Source organism: Drosophila serrata, unplaced genomic scaffold (assembly GCF_035046125.1).
Source record: "Drosophila serrata isolate PLE 108 unplaced genomic scaffold, ASM3504612v1 contig_190, whole genome shotgun sequence".
Taxonomy (NCBI): Eukaryota; Metazoa; Arthropoda; class Insecta; order Diptera; family Drosophilidae; genus Drosophila; species Drosophila serrata.
The window spans coordinates 1,113,426-1,135,548 of record NW_028257088.1 but is presented as its reverse complement, the minus strand read 5'-3'; the positions used below and the strand labels follow the sequence as shown (position 1 = coordinate 1,135,548).

The following is a 22,123-nucleotide window of genomic DNA, read 5'->3' as shown; positions in this document are numbered from 1 at the left end:
TTTGTTCTTTTTTTTTCAAATGGAATATTTAATAAAAAATATACATATATATAGAGCATGTTTCATATATATATATATTCTGCTACATTTATGTAATCATATATAATGTCCTTGTTTTTTTTTAGTTTTGTTTTTTCTCTTCCTTTATATGACATTTTGGAATGATTATTTGTTTATGCATTACATCAGTTTCTCTCTAGGTGTGTGTGTGTGTGTGTGAATGTGTGTATGTGGTGTGTGGGTGTCAGATTTAATCGCTACATAGGCACGTCAGTTCTATTTGTTTGATGCTGCTTGCAATGGATCCTTACGAGTATATACGTTTTTAATATATTTATTTTTACTTTTAACTAAACGATATTCTTCTTTGTATTTCATACAAAAAAAAAGATACATAATTCTATGATTATTTTTAAAAGCTGCTTCTAATAAATACAAAAAAAAAAAGTAAAAAAAAAAAAACAAATTACTTCATAAGTGTAATTTGCGTATTTAAACGTTACATATTTGTTTATGGTTATATATTTATATATATATATATTTATATTTATATAGAGTAATGCATATAGAAAATACTTTGCACAGTTCGTTAGCCCGCTTGCGCTTAGTGGTGTGTGTGTGTGTGTGTTTGGTGTGTGTAAGGGTTTGTTGGAGGGAGGGAATCATTTATAGAGTGGATTGATTGTTGAAAAAGCAGTTACAATTTCAAATTGTAGCAAAATTAAAATTATTAATTACTAAACAAAAAAATTAAAAAAAATATATATATTTCAACTTTTACTCTTACTCTTTCGCTCTCTATGTCTCTATCTCTTTTGCTCTATGCTTAAAAGCCTTAAAAGCTATCCAAAAATAAATCGCAGGACAAATGCAATTCTTCTTTTGTTTCAACAAAAATGGAAATTAAAATAAAATATCCGCTAAATTGTCTGTAAATAAATACAGTTCTGAGTCCTCCATGTCTTGTTTTTTGCTTTGTTCTTTTGTGGGTTTTTTCTCTCATTTTTTACTAACAATTGGCTACGATGTGTATTTTTGTAATTCTCTTTCGTTTTTTGTAATCTTTTACTTAATATTTTTATAACACTGATCTCTGGTCTTGCCTCCACATCAAATGGGGCTTGGATGGAGGCTGGCTTAGTGTTTGGAATTGCACGAGGAGCATTTTGCTGCATTGCACGGAAAATGAAGTTGGAAATTATAAGCAAGCTGCACAACCTTCTCTCTGCTTCCCCTCTCTGCTTTCCTGGCTAATGTTTAACATTTCTCTGCTTAATACCGCTTTCAGCTTTTCTGCATTTCTGCTCCGGTTTCTAGTTAATAATTGCACTTATGTCGCTAGTTTCCCTCTTTTTAAACCTGGTCTAGCTGCTGCTTTGTTCTGCTTCCTTGTCTTGTTCTGATTGTTTAATTACTCGTGCTTTGATGCCTTCAATAATTTAACTAACTTAGAGTTCAGTACTGAATAATGCCATCAATAAATATGTATATGTGTATGTAATGTAGGTGTACGACTAACATAATTAGAACTATCGGCTAAATGTGTGTTTTTCTTGTTTTATCTTTTTTTTTTTGGGTGGAAGAAGCTGCTCAACGGGTAAAAGGAAGGGCTCTACGAATGGTTCCTCGTTTTGGAATGGGCATGTGTGTGTATATATGTATACATATATATACATATATGGGATATACCTGTGTACATAAATCTAATACAGAATCGTACAATATATATCTATCTCATATCGGTTACAAAATACAAATAAGAAGTTGTTCTTACTCCTCCACAGCAAATACTATATAAAAAATACAACTTAATGTGTTTCGATTCATGTGTGATACATATATATACATATTTGTATATATATTCATATGTGTATGCAGTTGCAACGAAAACAAAAGAAAAATAAAAACAAACTTATGAAACGAGAGAATATCAAATCGAAACGGAACGAAACAAGAGACTGTCGATCTAAAAATTAATTTCCTTTCATCAATAAACCTACAATCTCTCTCTTTCTCTTTCTCTATCCCTTCTCTCTCTCTCTCTCTCTCTCTGGAAATTGTTGCAAGCTTAATTTCTTTCTTTCCTTCACTTCAAACCCATGTGTAGTGTCTAGATCTACACGGCTGCTGCTGCTGATTTAACGCGTAAAGGCACTCAGAAAGTGTGGCCCACCCATGTCAAACTGCTGCGGCTCATAACCATCATCAGCGGGTAACCCAAAGCCACTACCGGCGGGAACTCCTCCACCTCCGCCGGGGACTCCTGGTACTCCTCCTCCTGTCAAACTGGCAGCCGCTGCTGCTGCCGCCGCTGCCGCTGCCGCTGCAGCTGCAGTGGCCGCTTTAAGCTGACTTATAGCCAACATGGGCGGCTTATCGCCCGGCTTCCAACGGCGATGAATTCCCATAGATTTGAGCTTCTGGCAGACGGACGAGGGCGATATATTGATGCCTTTTTCGGCCAAGCGTGCAGATACCTTCCAGTACTGTATATTGCTATCCTCCTTAATTAACTCGAGTATTTCACGCGTGATCTCCTTGTCGCGCAGCTCGCGTTCGGCGGCCTTTAGACGACGTCGCGGATGCAGCGCCTTCGCTTGCTGTTGATAGTGATGTGATGTATCTGCCGCAGATACTGCTGCTGCTGCTGCTGCTGGAGAGTGGTGACGCATCTGTTGCTGCTGCTGCTGCTGAAGCAGCAATTCCTGCTGCTGCTGCTGTTGCTGCTGACGCTGCTGCTGTTGCTTGATGATCTCCATTTGCTCTAGCTGCTGGCGCTGTAACTCTTGCTGCTGCTGAAGCTCTTGCTGGCGTTGCTGCTGCTGCTGCAGCTCCTGTTGGCGTTGCTCAAGCTGCTGCTGTTGCTGCTGTTGTTGCTGCTGCTGCTGTTGCTCCTTGGCCGTCATCTGCTCCTCGGCATGCCTGCCATCGGCTCGCTTATTGCGATACGAGAGCGGCACTCCCTTGAGAATGGCATCGCGCACTTTCCAGGCCGTCATCTGGGATACATTGAGAGCTCGCGCTATCTCCATGGTCGATGAATTTTGGGCCACCAACAACTTGGCCATGGCATACTTTTCATCATCTATAAAAACGTTCGGCTTGCGGGGCTTCTTGCCGGTTGGCGTGGTCGTTGTGGACGAGGAGGAGGCCGCAGCAACGGGCGGAGGAGCTGCAGTGTTGCTGCTGGAACTGCCATTGCTGTGGAGGATATTAAATATTAGCATGATCTATCTGCGATGAGAACACACACTCACCTTTCGTTGCTGTTCATGTGAGGCGGCATGGAGCGCAGAGACAGGTTGACGGGCAAAGCGTGCCTGTGAGGATTTAATTAAATTGTACAATTAAAATCAACATTTTAAACATGTATAAATATATGTAATGCTTACATAACGGTGCTTGGATAACGTCTTAGCATGGGCATTCCTCCATTGTGTGCCTTTTGCTGATGATGCTGCATCTGCTCCCGTTCCCGCTCCCTTTCCCTCTCCCGTTGCTGCTGCTGCTGCTGTTGTTGCTGCAACTGCAACTGCTGGGCATTGACAATGTGGGGAAAGTGCTGGGATTCGGCCAGCAGACGCTTGTAGGCCTCAACTTCCGGACGCGTGACCGCATGGACTTGCACCGGAACTGGTACCGCTGGCGAAATCGAACCGGGACGCCGCCCATTGGAATGTCGCTCATTCTCGGTGGTGGCGGTGGTGCCCTCGAAGGGATCATGCTCAATGGGATCGGAATCGGGATCATAGCCATTGTGGAGCAATCCGGAGACGGCATCCTCATCGCCCATATAGCCGGCAGTCTCCTCGGCTCCAATCTCGTCCGCTCCGTATTCGTCCATCAAACCGATTTGGTGGTGGTGCTGTTGCTGATGGTGATTCTGCTGCTGCTGCTCATCCTCGCTATCCTGCTGCTCCTCCTTGATGAGGCCCAGTCCCAGGTGGCCATATGGCAGGTTCAAATGCTGATGCTCTCGCTCACGCTCGCGCTCCAGCTCCTCTTGCTTATGGACTTGCTGCTGCTGCTGCTGCTGCTGCTGCTGGTGATGATGATGATGGTGTTGCTGCTGCAACTGCTGGAGGTGCTGTTGCTGCTGCTGATGTTGATCCTCTTGGGAAGGATCCACCACGCGCTCGTGCAAGCTGACCCCATTGACCAAACTCTTGCGCAGGCGCCAGGCAAATGTGCGCGAAATGTTCAGTTCGTTTGCAATCACCGTGGTGGTGGCCTCGCGCAATATCAGCTGCTTGGCCAGAGCGATCTTCTTGGCATCCAGCTTGATGCGAGTGCGTCCCTTGCGCTTGTTCACTAATCCCAGCCTGAGAAAGATAGAGGAATTAAATGTTAGAGCGGGATCCTTACAGGCTTCTAATAGTTCATACTTGCGATTGTTAATCACATGAAGCTCAGGAGCTATGGGCTTGCGTGTTGCTGCTCCTCCTCCGCCTCCTGCAACGCCACCTCCCGCAGCTATACGCTTGGGAAAATTATTAAACTGCACTATATTTTGCTTAAACAGCTGCTGCAGGGGCCTAAAGTTATAGATAAATAATGTAAATAATACAATTTCAAGCAGTTAACTAGGGGAAACTCACATCTTGGCTGCCTTTGAAGGACATCCGGTGCGCTTGTGCCAGCCAAGATGATGGCCCGTTGGAAAGAGAACATGGCAATCCGAGCACTGCATGGGACGACTGATCCAGAAGAAAAGATATAGACTATATAAAAACCAAGGAATAGTGGAACTTACGTTTGATTGCGACGCTTCTTGACGCAACGGCCACGGCGGATATGCTTCTCCAGGAAGCGTTTGTAGAAGTAGGTCTTGCGGCAATTGCTGCACTCGTACACCGGTCCCGGGGCACCATGCACGCTCTGCATGTGCGCCTTGAGGATCTGCCTCATCTCGAAGATCTGATAGCAGTGCGGGCACTGGAAACCCGGTCCACCCAATCCCTGGACCACGCCGTTGATTGCCAGGCCGTTGCCTTCTGATGGCGGTGGCTCATCGCCCGGCGTAATAAGCTCAATCTCTGGTATCAGCGGCAGCGACATATCCTCATCGTCGTCATCAACGTCGTCTTGTTGGTTATGCAACTGCTGCTGCTGCTGGTCAAGATCAAGGTCCATATCCTGGCCCGTCTGGCCATTGGGGAACTTGTTCATCTGGTGCTGCATGTATTCCTGCATCAGCCGGATCGAGTTAATGTCGAACGGCGGGTCCTTAGAATGCACACCATGGACGGTAATCTCACCATCGTCATCGGTGTGGTGATGGTGGTGTTCCAACGGATTCAGCTCCTCCATATCATCTGGCTTGCTTACGACCAACTCTACGCCGTTGCGCTGGCCCTCCTCCAGCTCCTCATCTTCGTCCTCTTCGACTGCTTCCAGATCGTTATCGTTATCCTGCTCATCCTGCTCCTGATCCTGATCATCTTCTTCCCCACGATGGCCATTAATGCCATGGCCATTGGGCAAACGCTTGTGCGGAGCACCGCCTCCGGCATTGTCTTGTTCGTTATCATTGTCCTCCTCCTCCTCCTCCTCCTCATCATCGTCGGAGGAGGAACTGCTGCTGGTGGAGCTGCTGCCGCTGCCACTGCTGCTTCCGCTGCCGCTGCTGCAGCCACTGCTCTTGGCCTGGTCGACAGCAGCGGCGGAGCTAACCTCCAACGGATCTACGCCCTCGATCTTCTGTCGACGGGGCAGCAGTTGCTGGCGATAAAAGTGGTCCGCCTCCTCGCACTTCTTTTTCAACTGGCATGCGGAGATGGTCAGCTGGGCGCAGTCTACGCATACCTGCTGCGGCAGGGTATCATTTTTGCTGATCTGAGAGCCAGAAAATCAAGGGTTAGGGCAACTTTAACTGTAGCCAAAAGGGATTAGCCTAACCTAACGAGTAACGGTTTCCTAATTCCTGGCGTTGCCAGATCTAACCAACTAAAGGAGCGCATTAGGACATTACCAGCACCCTAGTACCGTTACATGAATTAATGACTAGAAGCAGAGAGAGAGAGAGATAGAGAGAGAGACAACATATGGAATTCCTTGAATTGGCAACATAATCTACTCAAGTGGGAAAATTGCACAAATAAACCAGAAAATTGCAGCATTTCAAACGATTTGAGGAAAAGCACACTCCACTCTACCATACATAAGGAGAAAATCAAATTGAAATATGCACATGAATTGGAAACACAAATGCGAATAATGTAAGGGGGGGGTGGTGGTGAGGGGGCGAGGGAGTGGGGCGAATAAGCAGCACACACACACACACACACACATAATGGAGTAAAGCAGTGCAAACACACTGAGAGAGCCACCCCATTCACATTCACGTGCTCTGCTCCCCGGCTGCCCGGCTCCACCTCTCACCCCTCTCACTACACCCTCCCCCTTGCTTCAGGGGCCAACGAACGTCTAAGCCGAAAGCAACAACCACAACAAACAACGGGAGTTGGGAAGCGGGAAGTGGCAAGTGGGGACAAAGAGAGCTTAGGGAGACGGAAGAGCTAAGAGAAGAGAAGAGAGTCAAGACACCGCATAAAGTTGTAAAGTAAAGGAAAAATGTATGGAATTAAGTCAAACATATGAATTATACATACAAAAAAGAAAACAAACACAACCGGGGGAAATATACACTTCTATTCAAGAAGAAGAAGATGATGATGAAAAGGAGGTGGTAAGGGGGGGAGGTTGGGAGGTGGCATACAACAATTCAAACGGTAAATTATTTTACAAAAGCCAAAGCGAAAAAGCAAAGCAAAGAAGGAAACCCAACGAAATGAAATGAAATAAAATGAAGAAATACGAAATATGTATAAGACAAGACAAGAAGAAATTCCATCGAGCGGCGACGACGGCGACGGACACAAATATGAAATGCTCGTTGAAATGAAATGGAAAAAATTGTATACACAATATGAATAAAATAAACTAACCAAAAGCCATACCAAAACCATAACCAAAACCGAAGCCAAGCCGCCGAACAAATAAACAGAATAAATGGCCAAAGAGAGGAGTGGAGCTGGAAGCAAGCAGCGCAACAAGACAAAGCAATGAAAACTGATTCCAAATTACATATGTACATATATGTATCTATATCTATATCCACATTGTATATACACCCAGCGAATGTGTATGAAAATTAATATGAATAATAAATACGTGTGTTCCATATGTGTGTGTGTGTGTGGTGTGAATAACTTTCATGTTTCTTTTTTTTTTAGTTTTAGTATTCCAGTATTCCACGAAGAAGAACTGTTTGGATGTACACAACAACAATCTTGGATTACAAACAGACAGACAGTGGGTGCAAATAGGCGACACACCTTATAAAAATGGGCAAAGAAAATAAACAGAAAACCGAAAACCGAAACAGAAGCAACCAACTATTATCTTCCACTGGAAGGGTTTATAAATCGAAGAGCCGCCTCGAAAATAAATACACAAAGACACACACACACACTTCCCGACTTCGAATTATTATTATTGTGGCTTTTAAAATATACAAAACAAACATACATTCGCTCTCTGTTGTATGGAATTCAAATTAGGATCCATCTAATGTGCAAACAGTTCGAAGAAGAGCTTTTCGAATCAAATTCGGGAATCAATGGGATGGAATGTTGGGGAGAGGGGGAAGCAAATATTGAAATCAATAAATATACAGTGACCGTCAAGCTTCTCCAGAAAAAATGTGTGATCGCAAGAAAATAATATAATCTGCGAGTAACAAAAAAAAAAAGATTTTATTTCGCATATGTTTTTGGCATGGATAAACCTATGACTAGGAAATTGTCACATTTCTTTGAAAATATTACAATTTTGTGCTGCTTACAGGCTGTTCCTAAATATTAATTTAGCAATAAATCACAATTAACTTATTTAATTAAAAAAAACCCACTGTAACTGTGTGACAATTCCACTGCAAGTCTTGACCTTCATAGCTCACCCTATCTAGCTCTTAGCTTCTTTCTCCCCCTTTCCCTTCCTTTTCTCTCCATCGTTTTTCTTGCTGCTTTGACTTCTTAATGTTAGAATCACTCAACATCCTCCCCCTTTGCCCGGATGCTAGTCCCCCATTGAGTTCTCTTTCGCACACATTTAGCCTCTCTTCTTTCTTTCTTTACTTTACTTTTCTTAAGGTTTTCGCACTCACCTTGACGTTGGCCAGCGTGGTAATCTTCTGCCAGAGCGCATCCTCGCCGAAGATGGGAATCATTTGCGCAATGGTGGCGGCATTGTTGTTGCTATTACTGTTGCTATTGTTGTTGTTATTGTTGTTGTTGTTGTGGTGGGTGGTAATACAGATGCGGCACAACTGTGGACTTCCGCCCGCCGCCTCCTGTTGCTGTTCGCTCTCCATCCTGCAGAGGGCGAACGGGAACTGGAACGGAAACGGGGGGGTAACTGGAACGGGAGCAACAGGAACAGGAAGCAACGATGATAGTGGTGTGACCGTAACCGCTAGCCATCAACTGCATCCCGTCCCTCTACCTCAGACTCCACTAGTCTCTTCTGCCTGCCGCCAGCTTCCTTGCCTTGCCTCACCCACAGCTCAGAGAGGGGGTGTAGGGGGTGTAGAGTGAGCAGAGCCGGCAACAAGTGGCACGTGAGAGCGAACTTGGGGGGGGGGTTGCGTATTGCGGTACACCGTTTTGCAGGAACGACCGGGAATGCGGAGGAACACAGGAACGTTCGCTTGGACCGACGACGGTTGGCAAACTGAAATGAAATGGGAATGAGAGCAGAACAAGAAAACTATTTATTAATAATGGGCATAAACAACGAAAATGTGTGTACAAAATGGGGGGGGGGGAAAAAAAAAACAAGAATAAGCTAAATAACAACAACAAAGGAGAAATATATATGATACCGGAGCCGGAGAGCTCAAGACGCAAAGAAAACTAAATAAGAGTTAACAAAACAACGACCGAGCAAACTAGAAAATAAATGTGAAAAATAAAAAACAACACACATATACAGAGAGACAACACAATGGCAGCCACACACACACACACACACACACACACACACACACACACACATACACACTCTCCTTGCTACATACAAACACATATTTATTGTGTGGATTTCAAAACACAACAAAAACAACAAAACAATTCTTACTGTCGTTGCCGCATACAAAAGTTATGAACTTGATACACACACAGATACACTCACATACTTGCATACAAAAATAAAATTACACAAAAGAAAACAAGTCGAAACTAAAAAATAACATTCACACGCACACAGTTACACGGCGAGATACACAAGCATACACATACAGTGACAAGAGAGAGACACGAACAAATAATAATAGCAAAAATCGTAACGAAACGAAATGAAATAAAACTTTATATCTATGCAAGCAAGCAAGGGGGAGGGAGAGCGGGTGGGCGGTGGAGATACGGGGACAGAAGACAAAGCACACACACACACACAAAGTACGACAATAAATTTATATGCTAGCTCTCTTTCGCTCATTTATGGAATGCGACAGGAGGAGGATGAGGAGGAGGAGGAGGAGCAGGCGGGAGACCGCAAAGGGACGGGGGAATTGCTGTAATTTAGTTGAGCAATTAAGTTTACTTCGCCATTCGCCATTCGCTGTCGATAAACGCATCTCGATCAATAAATCACAACAAGTCATCGATAAGCGAGCCTGGCCAGCTTGCCAGCTAGCTGAAAAGCGAAAAGTCATCGAACTATCGATGTTTCCATTCCATTTAACTCCCCCACCGACCCCGACCCCTCAACACTTTAACAGCAACCTTACCTTTCCTCCTATCCCCCCCGCCCCCCTCACACCTTCCACGGTTTCATCTTCTTTCAACTGCAAAGCACAAGGTGAACGAACGGAAATGGGAAAATGCGTGGAACAAAACACAGAACCGAACACAGAATAGCAAAAAGCAAAAACACACACAGAACACCGAACAAATTCCAAATGCAATTCAAGTTCAGCAATGGAATGCAAAAATTCTCAACCAGTTTCTGAGTGCAAAAAATTATATCCAAAATACAGGGGGGGGGAGGTAGGGAGAAGGTGGGTGGCTAGGGAGGGAGTGCAGTTGAGAGGTGGAGAGTCCTAGGCACATGAGTTTGCAAATTGAAATTCTGTTTTGATCTCTTGCAAGATCTCTCTCCTGTTGCACATCTCACTGCCAGCAAAAAAGAGAGGGAACAAGAACGAGCCCAGGCTCTAGCCTAGAGAGAGAGAGAGGAGGGAGTGAGAATAAGAGCGGAGGAGAGAGCGAAAGGCAACAGCACCTGGAAACTGGAACTGGCAAAAAGACGAAAGCAATTTGCAATACATATTTGTATAACGAGTGCTTTATGGCTACAATCCTCCCTTCTCCACCCACTCCACCCCCTCACCCATTGCAAAAGAAGACCATTATTACAGGGTTTAACATGCACATTTTCCAAGAACTGGAAATGATCCTGGAACTATTCCTTTCTTACTTCCACTTTTCTATATTTTGGGAATTCCTCACAATCTTGTACATTATACAAGACTATACCCCCATAAAAAGCTTGGCTTTAGAATATCCAATCTATGTTCTAGAATATCTTGCACAACTCATAAAACGATCCTTTTTATTTTAAGAACCCAAATTGTATTCAAAAATTCTTTATATTAAGTCCATCTCAAAAGTCAGTTTGTTTCAATTCGAATTTCGAAACATACCATCATCCATCTATATAATAAAAACCAAGCCGACTTTTTATTACATTCAATTTTGTATGTGAAACAAAACTCGTTTAAATTCCATAAATAATCTTGAAAAGAAACTTGAATTTGGCGTGAGACAGATACAGATGTTGGTTGGGATTATGGAAGTTCGACTCGGTGTATATATGAATAGTTTCCATGTCTGTAAGAGGCCCGCATTTGGAGCTCCACCATCAATTAACATTTCAAGTCACAGTCAGACATTGTTTAGAGTTTTAAAATAAAAATTAAAAATAAAATGGAACCCATATAAAAGGCGCGAGACAATACAATGGTAATGGTGGTGGAAACCGCCGCGGTTTAAGGTTTATAACACACACACACACACACATGTGGTATATCCATATATATGAGGAAATATTTGCGGACTGAGATACAATTTATAACAAACGAAATGCTTATTACCTATGAACGGAGGGAGTTACAAGAGAGGTGCGTAAGAGCGGAGGCGGAAAAGCGTCGTCGTCGTCGTCGAAAGAGTCAAGAAACTCGGCGGTGGATTTTCTGTTTCTGCACAAACTAAACAAAAACTTACATTTCTGCAGAGAGAAGAGCGAGCCAGCCCCAAGTCCAAGTCGAAGTAGAAGCCGCAGTCGCAGAGCAAGCAACCCACCGACCGACCGACCGACCGACCGACCCAACCGAAGCTCCAACCGAACCGAACCGAACCGAACCGAACCGAGCCGAGCCCCAACACCGAACCCGAACCCCAAGCCGAACCCCGAACCCCGAACCCCAACCCGACCGCGAATGAACAAACTATGGAAACGACTCTACAACTATTCAAGAAGTCGACGAGAAAAGCAAATACACACTACTTACACTTACTATCCCCCCCACCATCTCCCATCATAGACATGTGTGCTGGTTTGTTGGTTCACCTCCACTCACACACACTTACACTATGCGCGCCTGAGACTTAAAACTTTGTTATTTCTCTTTTTATGATTATTTTAGCTATTGTACAGTTCCACAGAAAATTTATACACCGCACACGAACCGCGGAGCAACTTACAAAGGGGGAGGCATGGAGGGATGGTGGTACCTCGCATACAGACATAGAATTTAATATTTCTGAGCATATTTGCGGACGGAATGGAATGGAATAGAGCTATGGAGCTAAAGAACAAGAACGCGAACGCAAGCGCTAAGAAGAACACGAAGCCGAAGAGGCACATCTACTAGAAGAATTGAAGACTCTGAGCAAGCAGAGCGATGACAAAGTAAAGGCTTGTGTGTACGTAAGGTTGTGTGTGTGCGAGTACTAGATAAATTCTTAATGCTGTCGTTGACTTAGAAAGTATTTCAAATAATGAAAGAAGGCTAAAGTAGATACACAAGCATAAGTTTTCTACGGGGAATATTTTTCCCTTTCTTTTTTTTGCTTTACAGAATAACATTTTCTTGATGAAGATCGCAGAACAGATCAAGAACCCCAAGCAGTGCAGGCAGAAGACTCAGACCAAGCAGTGCACGCCTTCCATGGCCTTGCATAACAAATTGCTGTGTTCATAATTGATTTGCGCCTCCTCCTCCTCCTTCTCCTTCTCCTGCAAGCAAGCAGTGAGGGCAAGAAGAAAGAGCCGGAGTGAGAGAGAGAGAGAGATGAGAAGAGGGAAAGACAGTGAAAGAGGAGAGATTACACCGATTATGCAATGCCCCCAAAAGAATATCATTCCTCGTATCTACAACTCTCACAAACGTACGAACATGCATGGCAAAGCCACAGTGATCGCTGCCAATTAGTAACTCGAGAATTCCAATAAGAACAATGAAATTTAAACAATTCCAATTAAACAAACAAACATATAAGTAATGTGATCATATTCCACCCTGTCTCGGTGCAAGTGGAATTTTGTTGTTGAAAGTCTCAAGACTCAACATAAGCAAATACTGATTACAAATCCCCAAGTTTCAGAGTGTTTATAAATATTTCCGATCGGAGTCACCCAACTGAAGAGCTACTCTTGTTCATAAATCAAAATTATAAATCAAGATAAGACAACTTAAATAAGATTACCAAAATATTTCACCAAGTTGATAACTTTTGAAACTAAAGAGTGAGTGAAAAGGTTAAAGTAATTCAAATTCAAATTCAAATTCAAGACAAGCAACTCTAATCTTCTTTAGGGTGCATTCTAAAGGGGGTCTCATAAAGTGTTTCATTGACTTGAAAATACTAAGCAACCAAAGCCTCAAGCCATTAAGTGATCACTTAATCGAATAGCATCACTTAGCTAGGCCTGACTGTGCTGCACATTGAGACCTCTCATATAAGCCTCATAAGCGGGGAGATAGGAGATGGGAGATGGGAGGTGGGAGATGGGATCGAGGTGAGGCGAGGTTGGTAATTACAAACTCACGACAATGTGCGACGTGAACAATAATTTTACGTGTACTTGCAATAACAATAGCTCCGGAAGAAGACACACCAACACACACCAACACACACCAACACACACCAACATACACCAACACACACCAACACACACCACACTCACACACAGAGCCTGATTACAGTGGTCCCTGTCTGTGTGAGGAAATGTACACGCACACATGCCACATGTCTGTAAGTTGAACAACACAATATATGTACATATAAAGAAAATAAGAGAAGATTGGAAAGATTGGAATGTGTTTGTTTAGTTTGTTTCTTCGCCCGTCAGTTGAGAGATATTAATTTCGATAGTAGCTCGATATCGATAGCTGTAGTTGGGGTATCAGGTTTATCTGATGATGTAAACAATTCGCCCCACTATATACAATACTATGCACAAATGCGAAGAAAACAAAACCCAGATGATAAACGCTGAGGTTTTCGTTTCGCGGAAATAGCCAAATAAATAATGCAATTACAAATTTCCCCAGAACTTCCACGAGAAAACAAAAATTAAATTGAAATTAAAGAAGAGCAGAGAGAATTGGAATGGAATGCGTGTACAAAAAGAAAAGTTCCAACGAAGACCAGAATAAAGCTGATAATACTAGTTTACACATAGTGACATATTTGGAAAAGATATACCTTTTATTTTATTTATTGTGTTTTGAACTTATATGCTTGAATATTTTATAATCACTTCTTTGTAACATCTTTTCAGTGACACATTTTAGAGTTCAGTGACCTTAAAACAAGCCAAGAAACATGTTTCTTTCTAAAGAGTCAAATGTATTCTTTTTTTGTGTAATCTAGTGTAATGATGATGATGATGATGGAGCGAGGATATTACGACCAAAGACTGGGGAAAGAGTTCTAAACAAAGTCGACCGACCGCTTCCACAAAAGGAGATGCGTGTGGGCGGGTGGGAGTGTGCAGCCCAGAAGGGGAAGAACGAGGAGCAGAAGGAGGCGATGGAGCAGGAGGCACCATGCGAGAACAGGAATCAGAGCTTGGATCGAGGGGAAAAGTCAGGCCGAAAAACTAGATGAAAAACTTGGCAATGGCCAAAGATAAGCCAAGGTAGAGGTGAAGAGCGAACTGAGAACGAAGAGGCGATGGAACCTCGGCTTTAGAAGTGAGAAGAAAACAGCCAGAAGAAAGAAGACAACGCTCCCTCTCTCTTCCCGCTCAATAGACAAGTTTTATATCCAAGCAAAGTTGCCCATAAAAAGCATCAAAGATGCAACAACTGAGGTCAAAATGATAGTAGCTAAAATAGTACGACCTTCTGCTGTTCATTATTAATTTAAGAACAATTGCCTTTTCCAACCAGACTGCTGGCATAAGTAGACCTCGGAAAAACTCTCACTAGCAAAGACAAGATCGCAAGAACAAGTCAATTATTAAATTTAATAAATATATCTTTCAATGAAAGCAAAACAAAAACAAGGCCTGTACATATTTTAGCATCGTAATGGAAACAATAGTTACATTAAAAAGGGCATAATGGAATTATAATTTGATCTAAAATAAAAGATATTTATATTTATAATCAGCATTATCTCGAAAATTACCAAATGTTTTTGACCTTTATTAAAAGTACGGCACAGAACAGATTATAATTGTTTTTTTTTTTTAACATAGTTACACACCATATAGGATTCGTCATAGGTTTTATATGATTTTGGGGACTAATTAATGACCAACAAAAAAAAAACAAAGAATATATATTTTATTAAGGTTTTTAATTAAGAATGTTTCAAAAAGTTTGGGATGTTCTATACTATATATACTATACTCTTGCCTATTATAATGACCACAACTGTCAATTCCAAATGGAACCGCAAAAGCTCGCTTGATTGATACCCTATAGTTCGTCGGGGGGCGACGGGTGTTGGGTGGTATCAAGAGACGATAGAGAAGGAAGAGAAGAGATCGCGGTGAGCAGGAGAAACCACAGAGAAGAGAAAAACCCGAAAGAGAAGGACAAACAACGAGAACCATCATCATGGACACAACAGAAGAAACACAAACAAAAGGAAAAGAAGCGAGGTAAAGAAACTGCAGCATAGAAAAGTTTACAGCTTGAAAAATATTTTTATGGCCTTACATTTTGTGCTTGACTCTTAAGTGCGACAGGGCGACAGGGGGGGTGGCACAGGGGCAGGGACAGCGGCGAGAGAGTGCAAAAGAGATAGCAGGAGCACGTGCAATAAATGCAATTACCACATTCAAGCTAGCATCTGTCTCTACGTGTGTGTGTGTGTGTGTTTGCGAGTTTATGGGTTCAAGTTGTATATTTTCTAGAGACTTTTATAGACGATTCTGATAGCAAGGGTATCGAAGGTATATCGGTTATTACTAAGAATAACAAACACTTTTCCAATATAAACAAATTTATTGAATTCTTCAAAAGATATATACAATTATTGCGAAACTTGATTCGCTCTGATTAGAGTATCTCTTTTCAGTTTCTTACAATTCCCATTGGAATTTTAAGGATCAACATCGAGCTAAGCAGTTAATCAGCTGCAAGCAGTTCCAAGACCTTGGAAGTGCACACACCTGTCACATGTTTTTTTTGTTTTTGTTTTCTTAAGGGGGTATCAACTAGTCGAATTCTAGGACAGGGACTCCGAACTACTTGTTTATTTTATGCGTTCACCAAACTTGAGGAGCAAAAAACAAACAAAGCAAACGGCAAATAGCAGCTTACAGCGTTAAATCTACGAATGAGCCGAGTGACGGCAGCGGCGGCGGCGGCGGCGAAGGACGGAAGGAAGGAAGGAGCGCGACGAGCGAGCGAGCGACATTTTCTGTATACGCGCCAAGCAGTCGAAGCAGTTGACGCTGCTTGCTAAGCATGCAGGTTGTCTTTGCAGCACTGTCTTTGCTATTGACTTTGCATTTGCCTTTGCTATTGCTATTGCTATTTCTGTTTCTGTTTCTGTTACTGCACTTACTGCTGTTGTATTTTTTATTCATTTTTCTTGCTCCCATACGTACATACATATTTTTATATATGTTTTTTTTTCTCCATATGCATTTTTTTATGTGCGTGTGAGTCGTAGTCGTCTGTTGTCTATGATTGTCAGTGTGTGTGTGTGTGTGTGTTTGCCTCGGATCAAATTTGTTGAATTGTTTATTTAGTGCGCTATTGTTGCAGTTGTTGCTGTAGCTGTTTATTGCTGCTTTGCTGTCGTTGTTGTTGTTGTTTTTTTTCTCTGTTTTTATTATATGTATTTTTCGTTATTGTTATTATCGTTAGTTGCAGCAGTTGCATTCGCTCTCATCGTTTCATCCGCTCTTCACTCTCCACTCTTCGCTGTGCGCTGCCTTTCGTGCCGTCTCTATCGTTTTTGGTATTTGTAAATTACATAAATTGTCTTGGACTATAAATTACGGGAAGATTATTATGGATTGTTGGCAGTGCATGTGCATGTGTGCAAGCAGGCGGGCATGTGTGCGTGGGTATTGGTAGTGGTTATAAAGCAAGCAGTAGACAACAGGCTAACCTCAATACGTAGCGAATATCTGTGATACCCTTTTCTAAGTTTTTCAATTTCATTAATTTTTAGGGATAAGCTAACATTTTGATAGTTAACAAATATAAATGAACAAATAAACAAATGAATAAATAAATAACTTGGAACTACAGATTAAGCTCAAGACCTTCTAAATGTAATGTAAACATTTACAAGAAAATTACTTTCCCAAAGTAATAACAAAGCAATTCTTTAGAAACTAACTTAAAGTTTAAAATATCTTTAAGCCCAGTTCAGACGTTCAGGTGTTCTAATGTCTCAGATAACATATTGGCTCGATTTCAATTTATATAGAACTTGCAACAGAAACAAGGGCAGGTGGAAATATTTCCACAAAATAGCGTAATACTATATGGGGTTTCTTATGAATACAAATTTTAAAGAAAATTGTTGTATATAATTATTGGATTCTAAATTATATGTTATGTAATTAGGTTTATTTCTTCGTAATAAAGAGGCTAACCACTCAAATTTAATAAATAAGAAAAACCCAAGCTCTACTCTTAGTTACGTTGCAAACTTTGTTTAAAAGCTAATAATACCCTGTGGAAAGGGTAAACGATCAAGCCAACAATGTTACTTCCCAGCTTATGCCTCTTCTTCTTCTCCGTCTCTTTTTTTTGCTGTATATTTTATGCTTTTATAGAGATCTGCATTTAATGATACTCGAGTAGTTACATATGCATATCGCCGACTTTTTTTAAGTGTACACTGTTGTGTGTGTGCAACCACATAAATAGGTGTGTGCCATTATTGTTGTTGCCGTTTTTATTTCAGCCTTTGTCGCTGCCATTATTATTATTGTTGTTGCTGTTTGTTGCTGTCTTCTGAGTCACAGAGAAGCGAGCATGGAAATTGGAAATGGGATATGGTAATGGTAATGTTAACAAATATGTGCAGCTCACTCGTCTAGTGGGTTTAATTTTTTTCTCTAGCTTTAGGTTTTTTCTTTAGTTTTCCTTATATTTTTTTACCTTTTTCTGCAAATGCCAGCTAGCTGGCTTGGCAGCTTAATAAAAAAGGGAAGGGCCAAAAATAGGCAAAGGATCAGTAGAGATCGCATAAAACAGGAATCTTGCAGCTTTGCCAAGCTGAAGAATGTGCAAATAATTGGTTTCTTTGTGTTTTTATTCCCTTACAGGGTATTATAATTTCATTTAGAAGCTTGTAACTCACGAAGGAGTCGTTTTCGACCCTATAAATCATATATATTCTTGATCAGCATCAAAAGCCGAATCGATCTAGCCATCAATGGAGGAAAACAATTTTTGAAAATTTTTTTTCAATATTTTATAAGGTTTTTATCCATAATTGAAATGGTCAAAAATTGGCAAAATTTTAAATTGTTTTAAATTATAATTTGAGTATGCAGATTTATTAACCTATTAAAAACTAACATTGGACTGCTTTCCGAATAAAAATTAATCAATTTTTGGCTTAGTTATGAGTTTCTTAAGCTTTTACTTGTAGGAAAATTGTCATATAAAAATATAGATAAATATCGCCTCAAAAAATGGTATAATAATTTCAGTCAGAAGATTATAACTCACGAAGAAGTCATTTTCGACCCTATAAACCATATATATTCTTGATCAGCATGAACAGCCGAATCGATCTAGCGGTCTCTGGAGGAAAACAATTTTTGAAAATTTTTTTTCAATATTTTACAAGGTTTTTATCCATAATTGAAATGGTCATAAATTGGCAAAATTTTAAAATGTTTTAAATTATGATTTGAGTATGCAGATTTATTAACCTTATAAAAACTAACATTGGACTAGTTTCCGAATTAAAATTAATCAATTTTTGGCTTAGTTATGAGATCCTTAAGCTTTTACTTGTAGGAAAATTGTCATATAAAAATATAGATAAATATCGCCTCAAAAAATGGTATAATAATTTCAGTCAGAAGATTATAACTCACGAAGAAGTCATTTTCGACCCTATAAACCATATATATTCTTGATCAGCATGAACAGCCGAATCGATCTAGCGGTCTCTGGAGGAAAACAATTTTTGAAAATTTTTTTTCAATATTTTACAAGGTTTTTATCCATAATTGAAATGGTCATAAATTGGCAAAATTTTAAAATGTTTTAAATTATGATTTGAGTATGCAGATTTATTAACCTTATAAAAACTAACATTGGACTAGTTTCCGAATTAAAATTAATCAATTTTTGGCTTAGTTATGAGATCCTTAAGCTTTTACTTGTAGGAAAATTGTCATATAAAAATATAGATAAATATCGCCTCAAAAAATGGTATAATAATTTCAGTCAGAAGATTATAACTCACGAAGAAGTCATTTTCGACCCTATAAACCATATATATTCTTGATCAGCATGAACAGCCGAATCGATCTAGCGGTCTCTGGAGGAAAACAATTTTTGAAAATTTTTTTCAATATTTTAGAAGGTTTTTTTTCCATAATTGAAATGGTAAAAAATTGGCAAAATTTTAAATTATTTTAAATTATGATTTGAGTATGCAGATTTGTTAACCTTATAAAAACTAACATAGGAAAGCTTTCTGAATTGAAATTAATGCATTTTTGGCTTAGTTATGCCTTTTTTAAGCTTTGAATTATCAAAGAAATACTCATATAATATGAGATATGATCAATTTTCGATACGATCGTCTAAATCAATTAGAAACTTTAAAGGTATATAAGCTTCAGTTTCCCAAAGTATCCTTACTTAATAATTAATAACTAAAACCTCTATAAGATGTCTCCGTTGTAAATATTAAAAACTTTTTAATACAGTCTCTATATAATTAATTATATTTATTCGTTTTGGGAGAGATAGCAGTTCGGGTTAAAGAAGTCAATAGCAGTTTTAGCTATAAATAACTTAAGGAAAAAGCGATATGCTTTGAAATAATCTAAAATTGCTTTTATACGTATGCCTGTATTTCTTAGTAATTATCGTTCTTTATATTAGTTAATCTTTTTTCTAAATAGAAAGACAATAAATAGATAATGATTGCTTAGGTGGAAGTGGAAAACTTGGAGAATGGGGAGAATGGAAAAACGATTAGGCCCAAATGCCATCGGGAGATGTGATTAATTTTGTAGACATTTGGATCTTTGGAGAATCTGGAAATGTTGCATAACTCACACACAGATACAAAGATCCCAATCAGAATTGTCCAACTGTCAAAGTAACGGTTGTTGCTCTACATGTGTGTGTGTTGGGAATGTGTTTTTTTTTTTCTTTTCATTTCTTTTCGATTTTGTTTTTTAGTTCGAACTCAATGATCGACGATTTTGAGGTCTGAACATGCGGTATAGAAATTTCCGCTAACAACAATAACGGCAACTATAATAACAACAATTTCACTTAATTCAATTTATGTACACATACAGACATAGGAAAGCACTTATAGATATAAACATACCGACGTGTGCTCGTTTTAACCTGACTTGGTTGTTTTTCTCTCTATTTTATCAAGCGGTTGATCAAATATACGAAAGAACAATAAACACACACACACTCGCGTACAAATATGCACATGCACGGGCAAAAGGCAAATATATCACAACTACAATTGTGCCGATATATAAGTATGTACATATTTCTTAAACATTTTCGTAGGCATATATTCAAAAAGCGTAATCTTTATTCACACAACACACACACACACACACACACACAGACATCACAGACAGACATCATATTCCCAAGCGCAAACACAAACACAAATACCACTAAACGCACTGATTTAACGTAACTATTCCTGCGCTCAAGTGAACATAGTTAATGCCAGAAACAACAACAACAACAACAACAACAACAACAACTACGACGACGGCGGCTAAGAACTAGCTGGAGAGAGCCAGAGAGCAAGAGCCCCCCCAATTGAGAGCGGCGCCCCAAGGAGCGAGCAAACGGGATGGAGCTAGCCTAGAGTGGGAGCAAGAGAGCCAGAGAGCAGAGCAGAGCCACAAGGCAGCAATAATAACAATAATAAATTGAAGAGTTAAACTAATAATGAAATGTGCGAGTGTGTGTGTGTGTGCGAGTGGCATCCATCTCGCTCGCTCGCGCCCGTTCGCCTAGTATAGTTAGTAATAATAAAGTCAAGTAAAATCGTCGTAGCACATACCTTTATTTAGTCGAAATTGCTATGTATTTATCTTTCTTCTTCTTCGCTGCCGCGGTCGTCGTCAACGTCGCTGCTTTGCTATGCTGCTTACTGCTGTTGTTGTTGTTGTTGCTGCTGCTGCTGATACTTTTGTTATTTGCCGTTGGTTTCGTGTTGCTTTGTTGTTCTTGTTGCTTTTATCTCTTATAAGTTTTTCACACACAAAAGAATCAAAAATGGAATGTGAATGTGTAAAATTGTATTTATTAGTACTTTTTGCCGTTGCCTCGTCGTTGCTTATTCTTCAGTTATTGTTGTTGCTGTAGTTGTAGATGTAGTAGGTTGGGTTGCCTTGTTTTTATTGCGAGTGCTGTTGTTGTTGTTGTTGTTGTTGTTGTGTGGCAGAATGTATGTGAATAGTAGATTATGCTATGTGCTTTTAGTGCTTATATAAAATTCTCCTCGGTTTTCTCGTTGACAAAATACCGTTGTTTCTCTGATTTGTTCTTTCATTTGCCCTCTTCCTTTGCCTTGTTGTTGTGGCTTTGCTCTGCTTTTCTTTGGCTGCACATTCCAATTGGGGAAAAGGAAAACCGAGTGCACTTGCAGCGACAGAGACAGAGGCAGGAACGGCGACAGTGAGAATAAGAACCAAAAAACAAACAAACAAAAACAGGGCGGGCGGCGGCGGAGGACGCGACAAGACACAAACACACACGCACGAATCGCAGTTATTTCAGTCGCCAGTCTCACTTTTCCTCGCTGCAGCAGCGGCAATCAAAGGTAAACACAATTAAGAATGTTGTTGCGATTATAGTTATTGTTGCCGTTGTTGTCGCGGCTTGACTTTCGCAGAGCGGTAAAGGTAAACTACGCCACCTGCTACCTGTCGCCGCATCACAGATTTCACGTCCGCTCACGTTGAAAACAAAAACAAAATTACCGCAAAATCGGATTGTTTTTACTTTGTGTTATATTTTGTCATATCTTTGTTCTGGTCACTCTGCATTCCGACACTGTTAATTAACATTTTACAACTTACGTGCCTTGATAACCATTTTACATGTTTACAGATACATGGTGTCGAATTCTCATGTAAAATGTAAGATTCTCACTCGGGTGCTGTCCGTTGGATGTAAATTAAGAGAACTCGCTATCGGATGCTGTCGGGTGTCGGTCGTTTTTAGGTTGTCGAAAATATATCAAAATCACATTAAATCAATAAATATAGTTGTTGTATTTGCTGATATTTGGTTTCTGGTCATTCTGAATGCCGAAGCTGTTATTAAACATTTTACACCATACATGTCTAGAAAACATTTTTACGCGCTTACAGATATTTGCGATATTTTATTTTGGTC

The 22,123-nt window shown here is 40.4% G+C and overlaps 1 protein-coding gene across 1 annotated transcript; it reads right to left on the bottom strand.

Moving 5' to 3' along the window:
* Window positions 1-21,716, bottom strand: LOC110182454 (uncharacterized). The gene is made up of 8 exons (XM_020950488.2): window positions 20,784-21,716; window positions 8,168-8,733; window positions 4,754-5,835; window positions 4,599-4,697; window positions 4,386-4,535; window positions 3,393-4,322; window positions 3,258-3,320; window positions 1-3,201 (listed from the first exon to the last, which is right to left on the bottom strand). Exons 2-8 carry the CDS (start codon window positions 8,372-8,374, stop codon window positions 2,139-2,141), a joined length of 3,594 nt encoding a protein of 1,197 aa, XP_020806147.2. The 5' UTR covers window positions 8,375-8,733; window positions 20,784-21,716; the 3' UTR covers window positions 1-2,138.
* Between the last annotated feature and the right edge of the window lie 407 nt (window positions 21,717-22,123).

What these genes read in the sequence shown, in the direction of transcription:
- LOC110182454 (XM_020950488.2), bottom strand. Translation starts at nt 8,374, where the DNA reads ATGGAGAGCGAACAGCAACAGGAGGCGGCGGGCGGAAGTCCACAGTTG. An exon ending in CCACGCTGGCCAACGTCAAG is followed by an intron (nt 5,836 to 8,167) that starts GTGAGTGCGAAA and finishes TCTGGCTCTCAG; the next exon opens with ATCAGCAAAAATGATACCCT. An exon ending in CATGTGATTAACAATCGCAA is followed by an intron (nt 4,323 to 4,385) that starts GTATGAACTATT and finishes TATCTTTCTCAG; the next exon opens with GCTGGGATTAGTGAACAAGC.